The 18,611-nt window shown below is 43.8% G+C and overlaps 2 protein-coding genes across 2 annotated transcripts; one reads left to right on the forward strand and one right to left on the reverse strand.

Annotated features, from left to right (window-relative positions):
- Positions 1 to 4,147: 4,147 nt before the first annotated feature.
- Positions 4,148 to 6,443, reverse strand: LOC108938742 (uncharacterized protein FAM241A-like). The gene is made up of 2 exons (XM_018759590.2): positions 6,155 to 6,443; positions 4,148 to 5,468 (listed from the first exon to the last, which is right to left on the reverse strand). The coding sequence occupies exons 1-2, from the start codon at positions 6,284 to 6,286 to the stop codon at positions 5,229 to 5,231; spliced, it is 372 nt and encodes a 123-aa protein (XP_018615106.2). The 5' UTR covers positions 6,287 to 6,443; the 3' UTR covers positions 4,148 to 5,228.
- A 2,211-nt stretch (positions 6,444 to 8,654) lies between these two features.
- LOC108938748 (leucine-rich repeat, immunoglobulin-like domain and transmembrane domain-containing protein 3) lies at positions 8,655 to 18,611 on the forward strand. Its single transcript, XM_018759594.2, has 4 exons — positions 8,655 to 8,770; positions 9,992 to 10,458; positions 15,124 to 15,429; positions 17,563 to 18,611. Exons 1-4 carry the CDS (start codon positions 8,655 to 8,657, stop codon positions 18,609 to 18,611), a joined length of 1,938 nt encoding a protein of 645 aa, XP_018615110.1.

The raw sequence follows: 18,611 nt of genomic DNA on the forward strand, positions 1-18,611 counted from the left end.
TTACATTTATATTTACTTAGCAGATACTTTTCTCCAAAGCGACTTCCAATGAACTCTATGTAATGTTATCAGCCCACACCTTATTCACCAAGGTGACTTACACTGCTGGATACACTACTTACACTGGGTCACTCATCCATACACCAGTGGAACACACTTTCTGTCTCTCTCTCTCTCACTCACACACACACATATATATATATTATGGGGGAACCTGAACAGCATGCCTTTGGACTGTGGGAGGAAACCGGAGCACCCGGAGGAAACATGTAAGCTCCACCCAGGCACTGTGGGACAGCAGCGCTACTTGCTGTGCCACCGCGATGCCCATTATTAATAACGTGGTGTCTCCGATAATGTGTGCATGTTTGATGTTATTCAAATGTGTATACCTTCGAATTTGGACGTGGATAGATGTCAGCAGCAAACATTTGAACGCTAGGTCTAATTTTCCACTCTACACTATCTACCTCCAACATATTCTGTAAGGAGTATTTTTAGTGTCTATATTTTGACACCACCAGTTGAATTTTGTTCTAAAATGTCACTTAATCTGGTGACTAATAGTAGAGAGTAATTTGAAGCAATAACACGTTCACAATTCTGATCAGAAGAAGGGATTTTCTCTAAAAGTGCCTCCAGTTCTCTTCCTCGCTGCCCCGTGAACTAGTTTTTCTGCACCATCCTGTGCCCAACTCCTTCACCTCACAAGATGTTGTAGAGGATGTCTGTAGGAGGGACAGCTAGGCAATCACTGGAAGTTGAAATGTGTCTTTACTCCTCTGCTCCCTATATAACCAGTTATGGGATTTAGACAAATATAAATTCTGTTTTTATATATGGGCCTTCCGTCAATTTGGGCACAGTTTCACCTAAATAACACCGCAAATAGTGTAGAGACAATGGCAAGAGACATATCCCAGAGTTTTCTAGAAGAAACTTCTAAAATGTTGAAGTATGTAGGACATGTCACAGATGTACAGCCATCTGGTCATTTAGCATTAATAATAGCAACCTAGCAGTCTTTTTCAGCAAACTTAAACCTCTGCACTTGGCTTCCAGTTATTTAAATGCAATCTAATGGGTGACGTGGGAATGGTTGAGGATGTAGAAGCTGCTGTTTATAGAACATTACAAGAATATGTATCACTCACAGAAAAATGCCTCAATCTACATGTGCTTGCTCGACACTTTCCTCTCTGCTCTTTCAGCTTATTCATTCTCTCACCCTGGTGGTGTTCCTCTTTAAATGCTTCCTTCCTCATTTTATGATGCAGTTCTGAATCAGACAATCCATGTTTCTGTGATTTTTCTTTCTTTACCACACGTTTTGGTGTTTTCATTTTTCATCTGGGATGAAGTAATACTTTACTGTAACACAACCAGCTTTTTACTGGTGCTCAAAGCCTGTCACAGCATATTGATCAAATCTGTAAATCATTATCAGCTGTGATGAATACTAATATTCTTTTAATGTTCAGTAAATTAAAACTTTGTTGTATCAGGCAGTTTGCTTAAGAACTCATAACAATGTTGCTTTTAGATCCAAATGGTAAGAACCCTTTGTGTCATTAATAACCATGCAGTGCAATTAAAAATCCTGTATGCACAACCGCTGCAGTGATTTATTATTATTATTGTTTTTTTCTGCTAACAGCAAAAAGGACTTACTGTGTTGTTTAAAACAATTTACCCATTTGTACAGCAGGGTGATTTGGATTTTATCAGTTCAGAGTAAGTACCTTGATGAAGGCTACTATAGCAGGTGTGGGAATCTGAACCCAGGATGTTTGACTGCAAGATGACCTTTGTAAACCACTATGCCACCTGCTAGTTAACTTGTACCTTATAGCCACGAGTTAAGAGCCATATTTGAATTCCTTCTGATCTTCTTGATCATTCCCTCAAAGTGTTTTCTCCTCTAGGATAAACACACTTGTACACTGAATGTCCCCCTCAGAAGGAAACAACACTTTTGTACATCACATGCTGATGTTTTGTGTTAATACATTTTAATAATTGCTTGTCCTTAGTAGGGTTAGGGTGATCTGGAGCCTATCCTGGAAACATGGGGGGGGTAACACATTCCAGTCCACCATAGCAGGGTTGTTTTGTGTTAATTCCACACCTAATAAAATGGCAAAATACCTTACTTCAAGTAGGTTGCAAAATTGTCTTTGACGTTCAACTTCCATTTCCACATGCAACCAGTTTAACAGGAAAAAATAATTCCCTATAATTCATAAAAACAATTTATTATACATTTAAAGGTCACTCAGTATCGTATTTCAGTCTTGTAGGCATTTAAATCAATGCTTCGCTGTCCAAAATAATTCAGAAAAAGAAAATAATCTTTAAGTCTACTTTAATGACTCACCCCATCTCCTGTATGCGTGTATAAAATTTTTATTTTTTTTTTTTTACAGAGCATATACATCTCTTCAAATGAAGATATTTTCAGCATCTCATGACACATTTACAGTGAAAATAAACTGCTATTCATGTAAACTGGGCTTCCATCCTCTTTGTGAGGAACTTGAAACAGATGAAACTCATCTATGTGCATGTCAACAAGACACAGCAATTTACACCCTGGGCTTGTTTGGATTCAGAAGCTGTCTACTGATAAAAAACAAAGTTTGTGTCCAGCACGTACATCTTTCACTTAAATGTGCATCATTCTTGAAGTCCAGGTTAAATTACCTTAACTCCCTAGAGAAAAATTTTGCCTGACTCATGGATTATCTTTACTCAGGCAGCCCTTCTTCTGAAGTAATCATTAGGAATCAATCATTAAGCATGTTTTCTAAAGGTGTCTTGTGTTCGATTTTGAATTAATATCTATGCTATGCAAGTCATTTAAGGAGCAAACATCCCCCGTGACTGATACAAATAGAATTTGGTCACCTGCTTCATCTCCACATGTAATCCATTTTCTATAGTGTGTAACCCGGTTACAGGCAGTCCCCAAGTTATCAACGTCCGACTTACATACAACCCGTAGTTACGAACCACCCCCTTACTGACCTGAAGTTGATTTTGTCACCCTTCAATAACAATCAAATGAAAACTTCATAATTAAGCCTACTATATTAAAAATGTGAGTTACATACAATAATCCGTAATAAACAGGCGCTACTTTGCGATGCACATCAAAACATTGTGCGTCTACAGCGGTTTGTGGGCACGAGGTAGGTCAAACTTCATTCTTTTCAGTCAGACCACGTTGCTGTTAAGTGTCTTGTGGGTTACTGTATTTGACTTTATTTTTTTGTTTTTACCCTTCTAATCATGGCCCCAAAGCATAAATGCGATGCAGGTGATGAACCCAAGAAAAGGAAAACGATCACAAATGAAACTAAAGTGGAAATAATAAAGCAAAAGGTGAAATGTCACCAAACACTGGAAATGCAAACATTAAAGTCCCGCTCTCTCTCTGAGAGCCATCGGCTACAAAAGACATTTCTCGACCTCTTCCCAGTTGCGGAATGTCACTCGAGACACCCTCCCCCCGCGTTCTCAAACCTACCTCACTTTGCTCTTCCAAGTCCTGTCCCTCATTGTTCCCCAGTCCCGTTCCACGTCTCTTTGATAACGACAGCCCGCCTTGTCCCTCGACCGCGATTTTGGATCCTCGCTTCTGTTCAGTTCGTCGATCGACCGACCACTCGCCCATCCCCGACCACGAGAACACGTCTAGTCCTTTGATTCTGAATAAACGATCCTGCGCTTGGGTCCAGCCTCCTCAGTGTCCTTTGTTCATCATAACAGTAGTAACATTTCTTATATCTTTCTACGTTTCTCTATTATAAATACTGTAGTTACATTTCTTATTTTTGCCATCATTACATTGTATTATTACTGTATTGTTATATTAAAGATGTTTTAGTGTATCCGAAGTGTTTAATGTTTTTGTTATGCATACAAAGGTACACTATATACTAAGACAAACATTTGACAAACTGACAGATACCCACCATACCTAACTGTTCCGACTTACGTCGGAATCCGACAAAGACGGACCGAGGACACGGAACTCGTTCGTAACCAGGGGACTGCCTGTACTTAAACATATGTCAGTTACAAGTGCAAACACTCAAGTCAATAGGAGGTATACCACTTAAAAATAAACAAACAAACAAAAAAAAAAAAATTAAAGCACTTCTAGGAGTGTAAAGGTTGACAGCAATCTCATATCTGCATTATAAGACAATACATTCTAATATTCTGTATCAGGTCAATACATTCACTGCGATATTATTCCCACTCATTGTACCTTTTTAAAATGTCCCCAAGTCAAACACAAAGTCTTCATAAAGTACAGCAGTATCTCTTTCTAGGCAACATCAAGTTTATGTAGTACTCTACTGATCCACTTTTAAACTAAACAAAACCATATATATGTATATATATTTTTATTACCAGAGCTCTTCTACAGACAGTGATGCTTCCTCATGTCTTTCTTAATTTATACTCTGACATCATCACAATGTCTCTGTAGCAAATGACAGCAATGTTCAGTCTCTCCCTGCAAATAAGAGCTTCTCTCCAACTACTACTAGTGTTAAAGACACCATTGCTGATAAAGCCCGTGCCTGTAAACGGTATTTTGTGCATCAGTTCACCAGCCCCACTGGAGACTAAAGAAAGTTTTATGAAGGCACCTCAAAATGTGCACTTTGACCAGGCCGGCAAGTTTCTTTCTTGTGCAAAGCCAGATTACGAATCTCCGTCACATTCTCTCACACACACACACACACACTTTCTCTAAGTTGGTATGGAAAAGTCGCACAGTACTCAAACTTTGTAAGAAGTCCTGGTTAAATCATTAGCCCTTGAGTTAAGTGGTACCAGATTTAATTTCTGTTAACTAGAGCATGAAACATAATCCTTAAAGAAGCTCATGCTTCACAAAAGCTCTTTGACAAGAATATATCCCTCGCTACAAAAGTGCAGCCGAGTCCAACCTCCACGGGGCTATTTGCAAGAGCAAAGATGCAGCATTTTTATTCACGCTTCAATTAGTTTAAAAAACACCCAAGGAATTAATGAACCGCCAACTGAAGGATGCTCACAATTAATTTGAAATTCAACTTTATGTTGCAGGCTGTTAAGCAAATCAAATCCCTGATGCAGCCGGCCAGGAAGCGTCCATTAAAAAAACATTAAAACCAACGTAAGGATGTATGGAGAAGGACTGGTGCCTTCAGTTGACGGTCCCATTTGTCTTACTTCTGAATGAAGATGATGATGAGGCAGAGCATCCCCACCAGTCCCAGCGCCTGGAAGCCCAGGAACCACAGCATGAGCCAGAAGAAGAGGATCACCACCGGCTCCACGGTCTTCTCTCCGCAGACCACCTGAGTGAAGCCGGCCTTTCGAAGGCATTTGTTCAGCTCCCCAAAGAGGGTCCCCATCTTCTCACAGTCGTCCTTAGGGGAAAGCGGTGGGAGATCCAGTGGGGGATCCTAGAGGAAAAAAAGTCAATAATGCTTTTCTCTCTCTCTCTCTCCCCTAAATTCCATAAAGGTACAGATGGGCACTAAATGCGATGAGTATCAACATGTCAAATGTTCGCAGGTGTCTTTTACAGCCAAGGAACAGAAACCATGTCCACACGTCACAACTTCATTTGCTACTTCAGCGATAACATTACAATGTATCCCCAAAACAGAGATTTTCTAAAGCACCTTTTCTTTTGGAGAAAAATAAATACATAAATGAATAAATAAGTGAATGGACAAGAAAAAAGATTTTTTAAAAAACTGAACAACTTAGACACACAGTCTGGTCTGGACTAACACCGATTTCACACTGATTTTACACTCACTCACTGACTGCAGTGTTGCCCTAACTTTGCAACAGCAGCGGGTAAATACGTTTGGGCATCCGATTTAAACAAGATAATAGTGAAGTCTGTGAGGATTCAACATTATTACTGTCAGTCAGTCAATCAGTGTCACGTAGAACGAGCGCAGTCGCTTCATAGTTCATTACTCCGTTTCAATAATCGCGCAAACGGCGCCGTTCACGCAAATCAAACGACACACCTGGCTCGCAGACGAGCACGCGCCTCTCGCTCTCGCTCTCGCGCTGCGGCGCACTGCAGTGTACTTGTTGTTGTTGCTCTTGTCGTGCGTTGCGTGCGCCGTACCTGCACCACCACCTGTGCCGGCGGTGCGCTCCTCCCCCGAGCGCTGTACCTGCCGCACGCGCTCCTCCGCATGTCGCGCGCCTCCTCCTCTGAACAGAGCCGTTCCGCACCGGGCCGGACCGAGGAGCGCATGTCCCGAAACTAAGCGCACAGTCGCCGGCGGCAGTGTGTGACGAGCCCCCTCGGCAGCAGTACAACACACAGCTGTCTCTCACACACACGTTTCTGACGTTCTGGGAAATATAAGACAATATGAGCTTCCGGGCGACGAGCACGAACTATGCCCACCTCCTCCCTATCTGCCCCGACGTCACGGGGAGGGGAAGCAATGACATCACGTGGAGGCGCTGTGACGCCATGAAATGACGTCACGGGGAGCGTAAACGTTACGATAATATACGTAGCGCCTATAAGTATAAAAGCAGCAGCGTCTATGAGCGTTTCCCAATTAAACGTGATAAAAGAAGAAAACGTAATAAAATACACACACACACACACACACACACACACACACACACACACACACATTTTCAGAACCGCTCGTCCCATACGGGGTCACAGGGAACCGGAGCCAACCCGGTAACACAGAGCGTAAGGCCGGAGGGGGAGGGGACACACCCAGGACGGGACGCCAGTCCGTCGCAAGGCACCCCAAGCGGGACTCGAACCCCAGACCCACCGGAGAGCAGGACTGTGGTCCAACCCACTGCGCCACTGCACCCCCCTCTACGTAATAAAATAGCCATAAGAAATTTTTCATTTTCACGAATCACTTGTCCTGGACAGGATGGTCTCAGCATTTCCAACAAGGACGGGAGAGGATTGGGGGGAATTACACGTTCGCGCACTTGGCGAATTTACTAGCTGAACTACCTGTCTTCTGAATGTGGGAGGAAACCGGAGCACCTGAAGAAGACCCACCCAGACACTGGGAGAACTCCAATCTAGCTGTGTGGGATTCGAACCTTCGACCGAACATCACAGTGATATAAAGTGCTATAAGCTATAAAGTAATATCTGCTCAGATATTAAATGCAGTAGAAGTATATTCCTGGCACTGAACACCTTTTTGGATTTCACAGCTCATTTAAAGCGGTTTTTAATATTACACATTTTATAACACAGCTGAGCTACTATTTTTCTCTGTCTCAATCGCTCAAGACAGCAATATCGAGAGCGATGAACGAAAGTGCTGTGGGTGCCAATACTGTCCGGCAGGTGGCGATAGTTGCTGCATTTGTGTCTTAAAACCAGGAGCCAGTGGCTCAGAAGTGGTGGAAAAGGCCTGTTGTGTTGATGAGCCGGCTTATCCTCTATGTTTGTAATAGTGGGTAACTCACCATCAGTATTTCCCCATGTATAATTCATGTTCCTCTCAGTTCCTATGGGTGTCCTTAAGGAGATACGTTTCCATACACATTTATTCATTTAGCTGACACTTTTCTCCAAAACAGCTGACAGTGCAAAGATTTTAATTATTGCAAGCATACAATTATTTACCCATTTATACAGCTGGGTAATGTTACTAGAGCAATCTAAGGGTTAGTATCATGCTCAGGAGTGGGATCAAACCTGCAACTTTTAGACCCAAAGAGAATAGCTCTTACCACTGCACTACCAGCTGTCCCCATTTAATAATAAAAAGGATAAAGCATATAATAACACAACATTACCCAGCTCTACCAATGTTTAAAAATCATAAATAGCTTAGTGTATATGTCTAACTCTGTAAGTTGCTTTTGAGAAAAACGTTGGCTAAATTGATTTGCAAAATGGGAATATCATTATTTATTCATGAAGGCATGTAACCGCCGTTCCCCAAGGTGTCTGTGTCTCGTATGAACTGCCCAATTGCACAATGTCAAAAATACTCAAGGCTCTGTCAACCCAATTTCTTATTGGCCTCTAACAAACTTTTCACCTATGATTAGGGAAGATGGATAACAGTGCCTGATGATAAGCTGTCATCATTATTATCATTCTCATCATCATCATTTATTTTGCTCTTTTTTTTGAAGCCAAAAGATGCTTTTCCAGCTCTGCAGACTAGCACCTAAGGATCTGCAATTAGATCCTGACCTGAACCGCCTTCCACCCCTGTGTCATGCGACCTGTCTTGGCACACTTTCTGCTCTGCTCAGGCCTTGGTGGCTGTGACCCTTGGCATCAGCCAGAGAGGGCCACATGGTGCTGTGCGGGGTGTGGGGAATCATGGTGTTACCGCGGTAAGGCCTTAGGCCTGGCCGGTGGGGGGAGGCGGGATGGCGTGTGCCGGTGGCCTGGCAGAGCACCGCAGGGCTAATTCCCCAGGTCCTGTGCGACCTACTCAGCCGTCGCAATCCCTCCACTAATCCTCCAGCATCAGATCGCCGCCTGCAGCCCAGCGTCCATCGGCAGTGCGTGCCGACAGGAACAGGATCGCCCGTTTGCACCGCCATGTCCGCTTCGTTCCCTCTCCGATGAGCACGACGTTCAGCGTCTGCGAGCCGTCTCCTCGACCATGCCACGCCTGCTTTGGCTCTATGTGTTCCTGAGCTGCTGGAAGCTGGTCCCCTCCTTCTGTCCATCCCAGTGCACCTGCGTCTACCACGGACGGACCGACGGCACTGGCACACGGTACCCGCATCCGCCGCATCCGCCATATCCGCTTTTTTCTTATATTCTCAAAAAAAACCTCCTATTTGCAATCATTTCTGTTATTACTAATTGATTCATGCCAAATCACTGCATACATTTGAATGACAGCATGTTGTAGGAAATGAAGGAATCAGTAAAAATCAAAGTAATTCCTTGCAGGGCTGGCCATTGGGCTGGACTCTGTGTGAGTGGGCAGTAAAATAACAGAAATTGTCCTATAATTTAAATTTTTCTTGCAGTTTAACATGCATGTTGTTTGTTCTACATTCACTCCCGCTAATCCATAATCCACTAATATGTTTCCTCCAGCTGTGTGGCACAGAGAATATGGTATGTGTTCATAAGTAGGGCATGCCATAAAAACACACATCAGGTGGCAGGTGGAATATTAAAAACTACCAATATATACATCTATATATATAGTATGTGTCACAATAATTACAATTTTATTGCTGAGTTACTTTTCCTTGGTGCCAACAGTTAATTGTGGGGTTCATTGATGAATTTTACTTAGTTTAGTTACTATGATACTAGTTACAAAGGTCTGTTTCAAGTGGAAAATTTGTGTGAAGTCAGACATGTTGATAAAGTGATAAAAAGTGGCCAATAATTCTTATGCTTCAATGTTTCAAATAAAGATGAACCATATTATATTACACGTGGTTCATTACAGCTGAAACATTTGTTGAGATTTATTATCAACAGCTTCATGCAACTGAAAAGTGTTTTTTCTTGTCCTGAGGAACTGACATATTAAGGCTGCAAGGTGGCACAGCAGGTAGCACTGGTCCCTCACAGCTGGTGAGGGTGAAGGTTTGGACCTGGGTTTCATCCCTGCTAAATCTGCCTGGAGTTTGCATGATCTCCCTTTGCCCAAGAGGGTTTGCTCTATGTGCTCTGGTTTCCTCCCACAGTCCATAGACATGTGTTTCAAGTGAACTGGTGACACTAAATTGCCCCTAGTATGTGTATGAATGAGTTTGCGTGACTCCCCTGTCACCAACGAGTGGATTGTGGTAGAGGTATCCTGCTCCATACCCTACGCTTCCAGGACAGACTCTGGATCACTGTGACCTTTCATTGAAAATGCAGTTATTGATGATGGACGGATGGAGAAGCGGCTGTAGACATTTTGTGTGTGTAATATTTGTTGTAAAATATGAACATCCATGTCAGGCTCACACGGTCCCCTCACCACAGGTCAGTGCTGTGCAATGACCCAGACATGGCGGACATCCCAACCAACATCCCCGTGGACACGGTGAAACTGCGGGTGGAAAAGACGGGGGTCCGCCGCATCCCCGCCGAGGCCTTCTACTACTTGGCCGACCTGCGCTACTTGTGGGTGACCTACAACGCCGTGACCACCGTGGACCCCAGCAGCTTCTACAATCTGAAGGTCTTGCATGAGCTGCGGCTGGACGGCAACCAGCTGGCCTCCTTCCCCTGGGGGGCACTGCGCGAGATGCCCAGCCTGCGCACGCTGGACCTGCACAACAACCGGCTTTCCTCTGTACCCGCTGAGGCGGCGCCGCTGCTGGTCAACATCACCTACCTGGACCTGTCCAGCAACAAGCTCACCTCGCTGCCCTCCGATCTCATGGACATATGGCCCCCGTTTTCAGGGCTGCCCAGGAGCTACAACTCGTCCCATAAAGTGGTTCTTGGTGAGTGGGTCCTCATGGGGGTCACAGTCCGCTGACCTTGCCAGAGGTGTCAGTGTTGCTTCTTGTAGCAACACCTGATATCTAAAATACTAATTACATACGTTGGTTTTTTTTTTTTTTGCATCTTCTCATTGTGTTTGTGGGGGTTTCCACCAGGTGCTCTTGTTTCCTCCCACAGTCCAAAGCACTTCAGGTAAATTGGTGACTCTAAACGGCCCACAACGTCTTTTATACATTATATTATATTAAACGCACACAACGTTTACAACCGCTTATCCCGAGTGGGATCGCGGCAAACCGGAGCCTAACCCGGCAACACAGGGTGCAAGGCTGGAGGGGGAAGGGACACACCCAGGACGGAACGCCAGTCTGCCACAAGGCACCCCAAGCAGGGCTTGAACCCCAGACCCACCACACAGCGGGCCCTGGCCAAACCTGCTGCACCGCCACACCCCCTTTACATTATATTATATTATATATGCGGTAGCACAGTGGGTTGGACCGGGTCCTGCTCTCCGGTGGGTCTGGGGTTCGAGTCCCACTTGGGGTGCCTTGCGGCGGACTGGCGTCCTGTCCTGGGTGTGTCCCCTCCCCCTCCGGCCTTACGCCCTGTGTTGCCGGGTAGGCTCCGGCTCCCCGCGACCCCGTATGGGACGAGCGGTTCAGATGACGATGTGTGTGTATATTATATTATATTTTATTATATTATATTATATGGTTATGCATATGCTGCTAAAAAACAAACGACAGTTTAATGAATTATTATGTTGACGTTGATGTGCAAACTGCTTGTGTATTCAATTCAAAACAATTAATTTCAACTCAAAGCAATCAAAACCACAGTGGTAACACACAATTTGACAAGGCAGGGGTAAAAAATGAAAGGGTAACAAAGGGGACGGAAAACTCCAAATGGAGGTGCAGGAGGAGAAAACCTGTGGGAGTCCAAGGCCAACGGGCTGCCCGTCCATACAGACAACAAGCAGGAAATATGTTCATTTGTTCATTTTCATACTGGGTTGGTAAGGGGTTTCAATAGTCAGGTTATCCTGCTGTTAAATATTAGTAGCTGTATTACCATTCATAAAATCATAAAATATGTAACATAAAAGTATCATAAAATATGTGCATTCAAATAAAAGGATGCAGCCAAGTTGGAAATTACGTTACATCTCATATGGGAGAAAGTAACAGCAGAATGAAATGCTGATTCTTAACATCTAAATCAAGCGTGATTCCAAAACTAACCAACATGGTAACAAGAAAATATGAGTATCAGTGGCTCCAGATTAGACATTTAACAGAAATGTATTTTTTTTTATCTTGATTCTAGGGTCAACAAAACATCATTACAGTTTGTTTACTGTTTACCGCTGCCCCGAGACTCACGCATGTGTTAAAATTAGCACACAACGGTATCCGATTAAAACACTGTGAATCAACGGGGGGTCTCACCGTTTGATTTATACTCAGGGCAGAGTGCAGAATTGCTGGAATGGAAAGATTTCAAAAATCCTTCTGCTCCAGAGAATCGGATCAAAAAGAGCAGCCGGTGACTGTGTGGCTACAGTAACCATGTGGTAAACTGCCTTAAACTGGGAGGGTAAAGACCAATATTAGCTTTATGTAGAGCAACTGCAGCACATGGGGGTATAAGAGGCTGAGCTTTGTGTCCCAGGCTTGCCCTCCCTTTATGTGGGAGCTCCATCACTGCGGATGTGTGAGTGGGTGAGATTTATGGGGCACCTGAGGGCTGACCTTGCAATCCACTGTTGATGATGACTGTCGGGGGTGTGTTTACATAAGGTGTGAGATTAGAGCCCATCTGCAAATGCAGGCCCTGGCTGGTTCTGGCACATGATGGTTTTTGTACCAACCCAGCCTCTGACCCAGTTACCTATGAGTTATCTCCAGTCTTCATATTCTTCTCTATGCATAAAAATTCTTTTCTAGGGATAAACATTTTACCAGAGTCCATTCAGGAAAAGATCTGGGAAGTAATCTTTAATAGTTTTGTTCCTCTGGTTCCACTTTGTTGCTCTGTACTCTCCAAGTATACACTTTTATTTCTTGTGGAACTAATTTTTTTGGGGAAAACCAAGAGGTCAAAGAGGTATTTCCATTGATTCATCCATAACTTCATATTAACATAGAATCACAGTAGCAGATGCAGATTTAATTGCTGCTTTGAGAAGTTACAGAATTGGACCAAAATCCAGAATTAAATGATAGATTAAAGTGAGCCAGATACTTCCAAATTGACAGCGTCAATACTCATTTCTACCCCATGAGAGTAATTAAGCGCAGTATGTACTGAGCAAGATGCCTCTGGTTGCTACAAAAGAAACAGTGGATTTCCGGTAGTGTGTTTCATTCTGAATTTCTTACTGGGTTCATCACATGATTGTATGGATGAACATGAGTAGTGAAACCCCCCTGGGTATAAATTAGAATGAGGAAATTCCTGGTTCATTACCAGCTTCATTATTTTTGCTTAAATATAAATATTTACATCATTATTGAATATAATGAATATGTAAAGACATTTTTTTCTTCACATTTCAGTTATGCTAACGTGTCAACAGTAAGTTTGAATTCTTCATTCTTCTTATGTTTTAAACAAATACATTGAAAGTTTGAAAATACTGGGAGACAAGAATGAGACCTAAGGCCATGTTTAGTTGTCAATCATGCAAAGCACATAAACACCCACTAACCTCCACACCCTGCATGCACCTCCCTGCTTCCACCTCTCTCTTTCTACAGTGGGTCCCAGATGGGGGGGTTCACCAACTTTGCTCAACAGCAGGTGTGAGCCCTCCAGCAGACAGAAAGCACACCAAGCATCTGCTTAAAAACTCAACCGATCTAATGTTTCCAACTCCCGAAGATTACAGTTATGATCAATAAAGTTATTATCAACTTTTTGATGAACACTACTGGGGATACTTTTTGACTTTTTTGACCCTTGCACATAGTTAATGCTTGTATATTGGCATTAACTTACTTCACAACACAAAGAAGTGTATACTGGGACATGATTATACTATAGCTTTTGTCCAGAAGGACCTACAAAATAAGTGCTCATGTCTACAGCATGTGTGAAAAGGGGTGGTTATACACCATTTTTACCCTAAGTGGCCCTCCGGGACCTTCTGTGGGCCTCTGGTCTGTGTGGAAGCAGTAATGGAGCAAAACAGCTGAATGACAATGAACTCAGGCGCAGAGTTTGAGCGCTTTACTGTTTTTGCACGTTAAGTCCCTAGAAGAATAAGCTGGTTAGAGGGCCAGTCGCAGCCTTCCAAGAACCCTATCTTCCATTAATCCCTCCAGCAGCTCCATTGGCAGTACTTTTGAAATAAGGAGGTGAAGGAATGCAGATCCTGTAACATCACTTGGATAGAAAGTTACATCGCTTGGCTTTTCAAGGCACAAGTTTTTTTTTTTTTTTTTTCAGTTCTTTGAGAGTGGAAAAATCAAGAATGTGTCCATATTTGCAGGATTATTATTTCTTTCCAGACAGAACTCTTTGTTTAAGTGACAAAATTTTTGGACCGTACGTGATTTTCACTCAGAACTTCACTGAGAAGCAACAGACCTGGATCAAAGCAGCAGCTCTTTAGATGCAAAAATGTATTTGTTCCTTGAAGGAAATTTCATGTAATATTTTCATACTCTGCTCTCATCTGCAAGCACTTGCTCTGATCTATCCTCCAAATATTGACCGTGGTGGGAGAAAGTCGACTATTTTAAAGTACATCAGTGAATGGCTAAGGATCGTCCACTTCTGGTCCCTGAGGTTTGAAAAAAATGAACTTTTGAATGTTTCCTCTCAGGGAGTTATAGAAAAACCTTGAGGTTTACTTTGAAAATAATGCTACAGATCTGATTCCAGAGTTGCTGTGGTCTTAGAAAGGCATAATTTGTAACAAGTAACATATCTTAAGACCCTGGTATTTGTGTTTGGGTGGCAGCTCAGATACAGGGTTCACAATTTATATGGTTTACTATTGTTACCTGATACCCTTTAGATACAAACTAAATATTTTAGCACCTCATACATAATCTCTGTTCCACACAAAAAGCTGGAAACATGGAATTTCCAGTCTAATTGGAAAGCAGTGTCATAATGCGCAGCCGTGTCAACTCAAAGGTCCAAGGCTGGATCTGAAATCCCTTGAGGACCAAGGCTGTGAACCCAAGTTCACGCCTCTCTTTGCTAAAGATAGAGAGCAAACATGGCTTAACCTCCTTTGACCTAGTTGGAACCACAGTCTGGAACTATGATCTTTTTGAGGAGATTAAAACCTCGGAATATCCCAGTACGGCTGTGACGTAAAGAACCAGGTATTTCCTTGTTCACATTCTCTGTAATAGGAGCAAGTTCTTCATAGTAGGAGCAAGGTGATTCTCAAGAAGTAAGTCTTCTGCATGAGACATCAACATATAATTCCAAGGTGAGACGTCTTCCTGGGTTTTCCATTGGGATGTCACTGGATGCTTGTTGCCATGTGGTCCATCTGGGAAACACCATGACTTCTTTCCTGGGATGAGTTTGACTGGAATTAGGGGCTGGATGAATTGAAGCTTGAACCATGAACGATCTTGAACTGCACTGCAAAAGTCATCAAGGTTGAATGGGCTATCTTTTCCGTGCACCCGTAGGGCTACAGGACAACCCATGGTACTGTGACTGTCGCATCTCCAAGCTGATTGAGCTGTCCAAGATGGCGGAGACACTGGTGGTCCTGTTGGACCAGTTCCTGGCCTGCAGTGGACCCGAGAACCTGGCTGGGGTCCTGTTCTGGAAGGCCGAGCTGGACCAGTGTATCAAGCCCACAGTTTTGACCTCAGCCACTAAGATCACGTCCCCATTGGGCAGCAACGTGCTCCTGCGCTGTGATGCCACCGGCCTGCCCACTCCCGTCCTCATTTGGACCAGGGCTGACGGCTTACCTGTCAACCACACAGGTAAAGTGGTGGGCAAGAACCTGGCAACCCATCCCTCAGTTCTAACCCCAGCTCTCAATGGTTATGTAGAGTATAGACATTCTCTTATCGCTGTTATTATTCTTTATTTAGCTGATGCCATTGCCCAAGGCAGCTTTCAATCCTTTCATTTTTTTTTTGACAATGAGCTGCTTATGAGTATTTAATCCATGTATACAGTTGGGTCTTCTTACTAGAGCAATTCAGGGTAAGTACCATGATCAAGGGTGGTACAGCAGGAGGTAGGATTAAATTCAAAACTCTCAGATTACAAGGCCCTGATCACTAGAGTACCTACTGCCTCCTTGTAACGTTACGATCACTTGTTCTTCGTGAAAACGACAGAGTCCATAAGAAACATCACTTTAATTATTTGTATTGTTAGGAGCATCCATTCATCCATGTGTCCATTTTTAGAAGCTTCTTATCTAATTAGGGCAGATTCCAGTGATCTGGTGCCTGTCATGGGAAAAAGCACAGAGCATCAGGAAGGATACACCATGGAGAAGGTGGCTGGGAACACGTCTGTAACAATCTTTTAACTATATATAATAATGAAATATAAATATCAGTCAAATTAATTAAAACAGCATGGAGCTGTTAGATTTTACCTACTAAAATTCATTTTTAAATAATATATGTATAATTAATAGATATAATAAGGCCCTATGGTCTGACTGGAGTGAAGAGGATTAAAGAAGAGAGAAGAATATATATAATATATACAATATCCTGAAACTGGCCTCCCAGGCTATGGTGTAGCCTGCCTTGAGCCCTGTATATCCAGATTAGGCTCTGGACCATGAGGAACTTGCACTGAACAAGCAGTTATTGGTGATGGGTGGATGAATGGGTGGATGGATGGATGGATGGATGGATGGATGGATGGACGGATGGATGGATAATTATCATGACTTATCACATTCTCCATTCACCCTGACACATATGAAATGTTTGAGGTTTGATGGAACTTCCAAAACCTTAAAAACGACCAGGAGTGCTGATGAAGCAGGGATAACAGAAATTTAAAAGAGAAGGAAAACGCAGAGACTAAATTATTTATACGGTGCACCTGTGTTAAATAAGGGATGTATGCAGGATTTATGAGGGGGGTTTTGCTGTTTTGAAAATGGTGCTTTACATGTTCAGATTTTTTTACCCTGGCTGGATGCTTGTGCTTCTCTTGTGTTTTTATTCAGTGCAAACACTAAAAGTTTGTGGAAAACCACCTTAAACTCCACCAAATGAGTTTGTTCAATATCAAGTAAATTTCTACTTCCATAGCTGTCGGTGATAGTGCAGGACATTGCTTCCCGGATGAGAGTTAAAGTGCAGCGGGGATTACCTGTTCATTAGAACTCACTGACTTCACATCATCACATTGTTTGCACAAAATCATTTTAAATGACTGTTAAGCTCTGTAAATAACACTGTTTATCCCATCTTCAAACATGAGTTTCCAAATATGGTGGAACTCACCTTCAGATATATAAAAGCTGATAAAAAAAACCCTCTCTGAATATTATGGAAAAATCAAACTCTTTTCGGTGGGCTTTTTGTCAGAGTGCGAGCTACAGTGTATTTGGCTTGTACTCCCCGGTTAAAGACAGTTAAGCATCAGGTAAACCAGGAATATTTCTAATGCTGTTCAGGAATTTAAAGTCAACCTGCATGGCACCTCTTAAATGTCAGGAGGGATTTTCTTAGCAAAAACCTGTACCTTATTCTGCCAAACATCTGCATCATCACACTCTCAACGCCTATAACACACACCAAAAGGCTGATCGAAACACCTTTCTGCCTATTGACATTGTCATTGATAATTTCGAGGGAAAATCCAGTGTGACATTTTGTCTCAAGTGAAGTGATTGATCTGATGGTGATTTTGAAGAAAGGCAGGTTTTCTTAAAAGCACTTTAATAAAAAAAGCAATTTTGGAGTATATGTCGTTTGAGTATACTGACTAAGTACCAAAACACCAAATAAAATGCCAAGTTTAAAATTTTATTTTATTCTCTTTATATGTTTTTTGTTTTATTTTATTCATTGTTCAAAAAAATGTGGAAGTTTACGTGACTATTTATTTTCATTTTCTTTATTGTTAATTCCTCACAGTTGTCCAGGAGTCTCCAGGAGAGGGGATCAAGTGGTCTATTATAAGCCTGCATGGGATATTGTACAAAGACGCGGGGGAGTATCGGTGCAAGGCCAAAAACGTGGCTGGGACGGCCGTGGCCACCATCACTTTGAGCGTGGCTGGCGAGATCACCACGCCCGAGTACCCAGAGGGGGTCACGCCGAAGCCTCCCATGCAGGAGGGGGCGGTCAGTCCGGCCCAGGCAGACTCGGCGTTGGCGAGCTCTGCCGTAACCACTCGCGGCCCCACTGTGCCACCAAACGCCACCCAGCCCATGACTCCCACCAAGAAGAGGCCCGCGATTCCGGACGGCCAGCAGAGGTCGTCGGCCCGAATGCAGCAGGAGAGCCAGGATGGAAAGCCACCGCAGGATGAGGACAGCAGGGTGTCCGGGAACGACAGCACATCCGGGAGCCAGAGACCCGTCATCGGGAGCATCCAGGTGGCGGAGGAGAATGCCGATACCGTGGTGCTGGTGTGGAGGGCTGAGGGCACGAAGGGAAGCGTCCCGCTCACTGTGGTTTACTCGCCGTATGAGGACAAGGTCAAACAGACACTCACCACTGAGGTGGGCAAGGGCAAGGTGGCCCTCGAGGGGCTCAAACCCAATACAAAATACATGGCGTGCCTGATCGTCAAAGGTGGCCCTTCCCGTAGGGACCAGTGCGTCACCTTCTCCACGGCGGAGCCCGCAGCAGAACAGCCTCAGAGCCGTCTGCTGATGGTCGTGGGGGGCGTCGCGTGCGCCCTGGCCTTGCCCCTCATCGTCTTACTCCTCTGCAAGATCGCCGGCCTGTGCTGTAGGACACGTAGGGACCCGCGCGAGGCAGAGCTGTCCAAGGAGACCTATGTGAAGTTCGAGACTCTGTCTCTCAAACCGAGGACGTCCACCACCACTCAGCATCACGAGCTGTGGGCGAGGCGGCCGCCGCATGATTCGGAGCGCCTGCTGCTGTGCTCCCGCTCCAGCATCGACTCCCAGATGACGTACAAAAGCGAGAGCTCCAGGTCCGAGTTCCTGTGCTAG

Source organism: Scleropages formosus, chromosome 5, assembly GCF_900964775.1.
Source record: "Scleropages formosus chromosome 5, fSclFor1.1, whole genome shotgun sequence".
In the NCBI taxonomy this organism is placed as follows: domain Eukaryota; kingdom Metazoa; phylum Chordata; class Actinopteri; order Osteoglossiformes; family Osteoglossidae; genus Scleropages; species Scleropages formosus.

Coding starts and splice junctions, on each gene's coding strand:
- LOC108938742 (XM_018759590.2), bottom strand. CDS start 6,286: ATGCGCTCCTCGGTCCGGCCCGGTGCGGAACGGCTCTGTTCAGAGGAG. Junction 5,469..6,154: donor CGGCACAGGTGGTGGTGCAG/GTACGGCGCACG, acceptor TTTTTCCTCTAG/GATCCCCCACTGGATCTCCC.
- LOC108938748 (XM_018759594.2), top strand. CDS start 8,655: ATGCCACGCCTGCTTTGGCTCTATGTGTTCCTGAGCTGCTGGAAGCTG. Junction 8,771..9,991: donor ACCGACGGCACTGGCACACG/GTACCCGCATCC, acceptor CCCTCACCACAG/GTCAGTGCTGTGCAATGACC. Junction 10,459..15,123: donor GTCCCATAAAGTGGTTCTTG/GTGAGTGGGTCC, acceptor GTGCACCCGTAG/GGCTACAGGACAACCCATGG.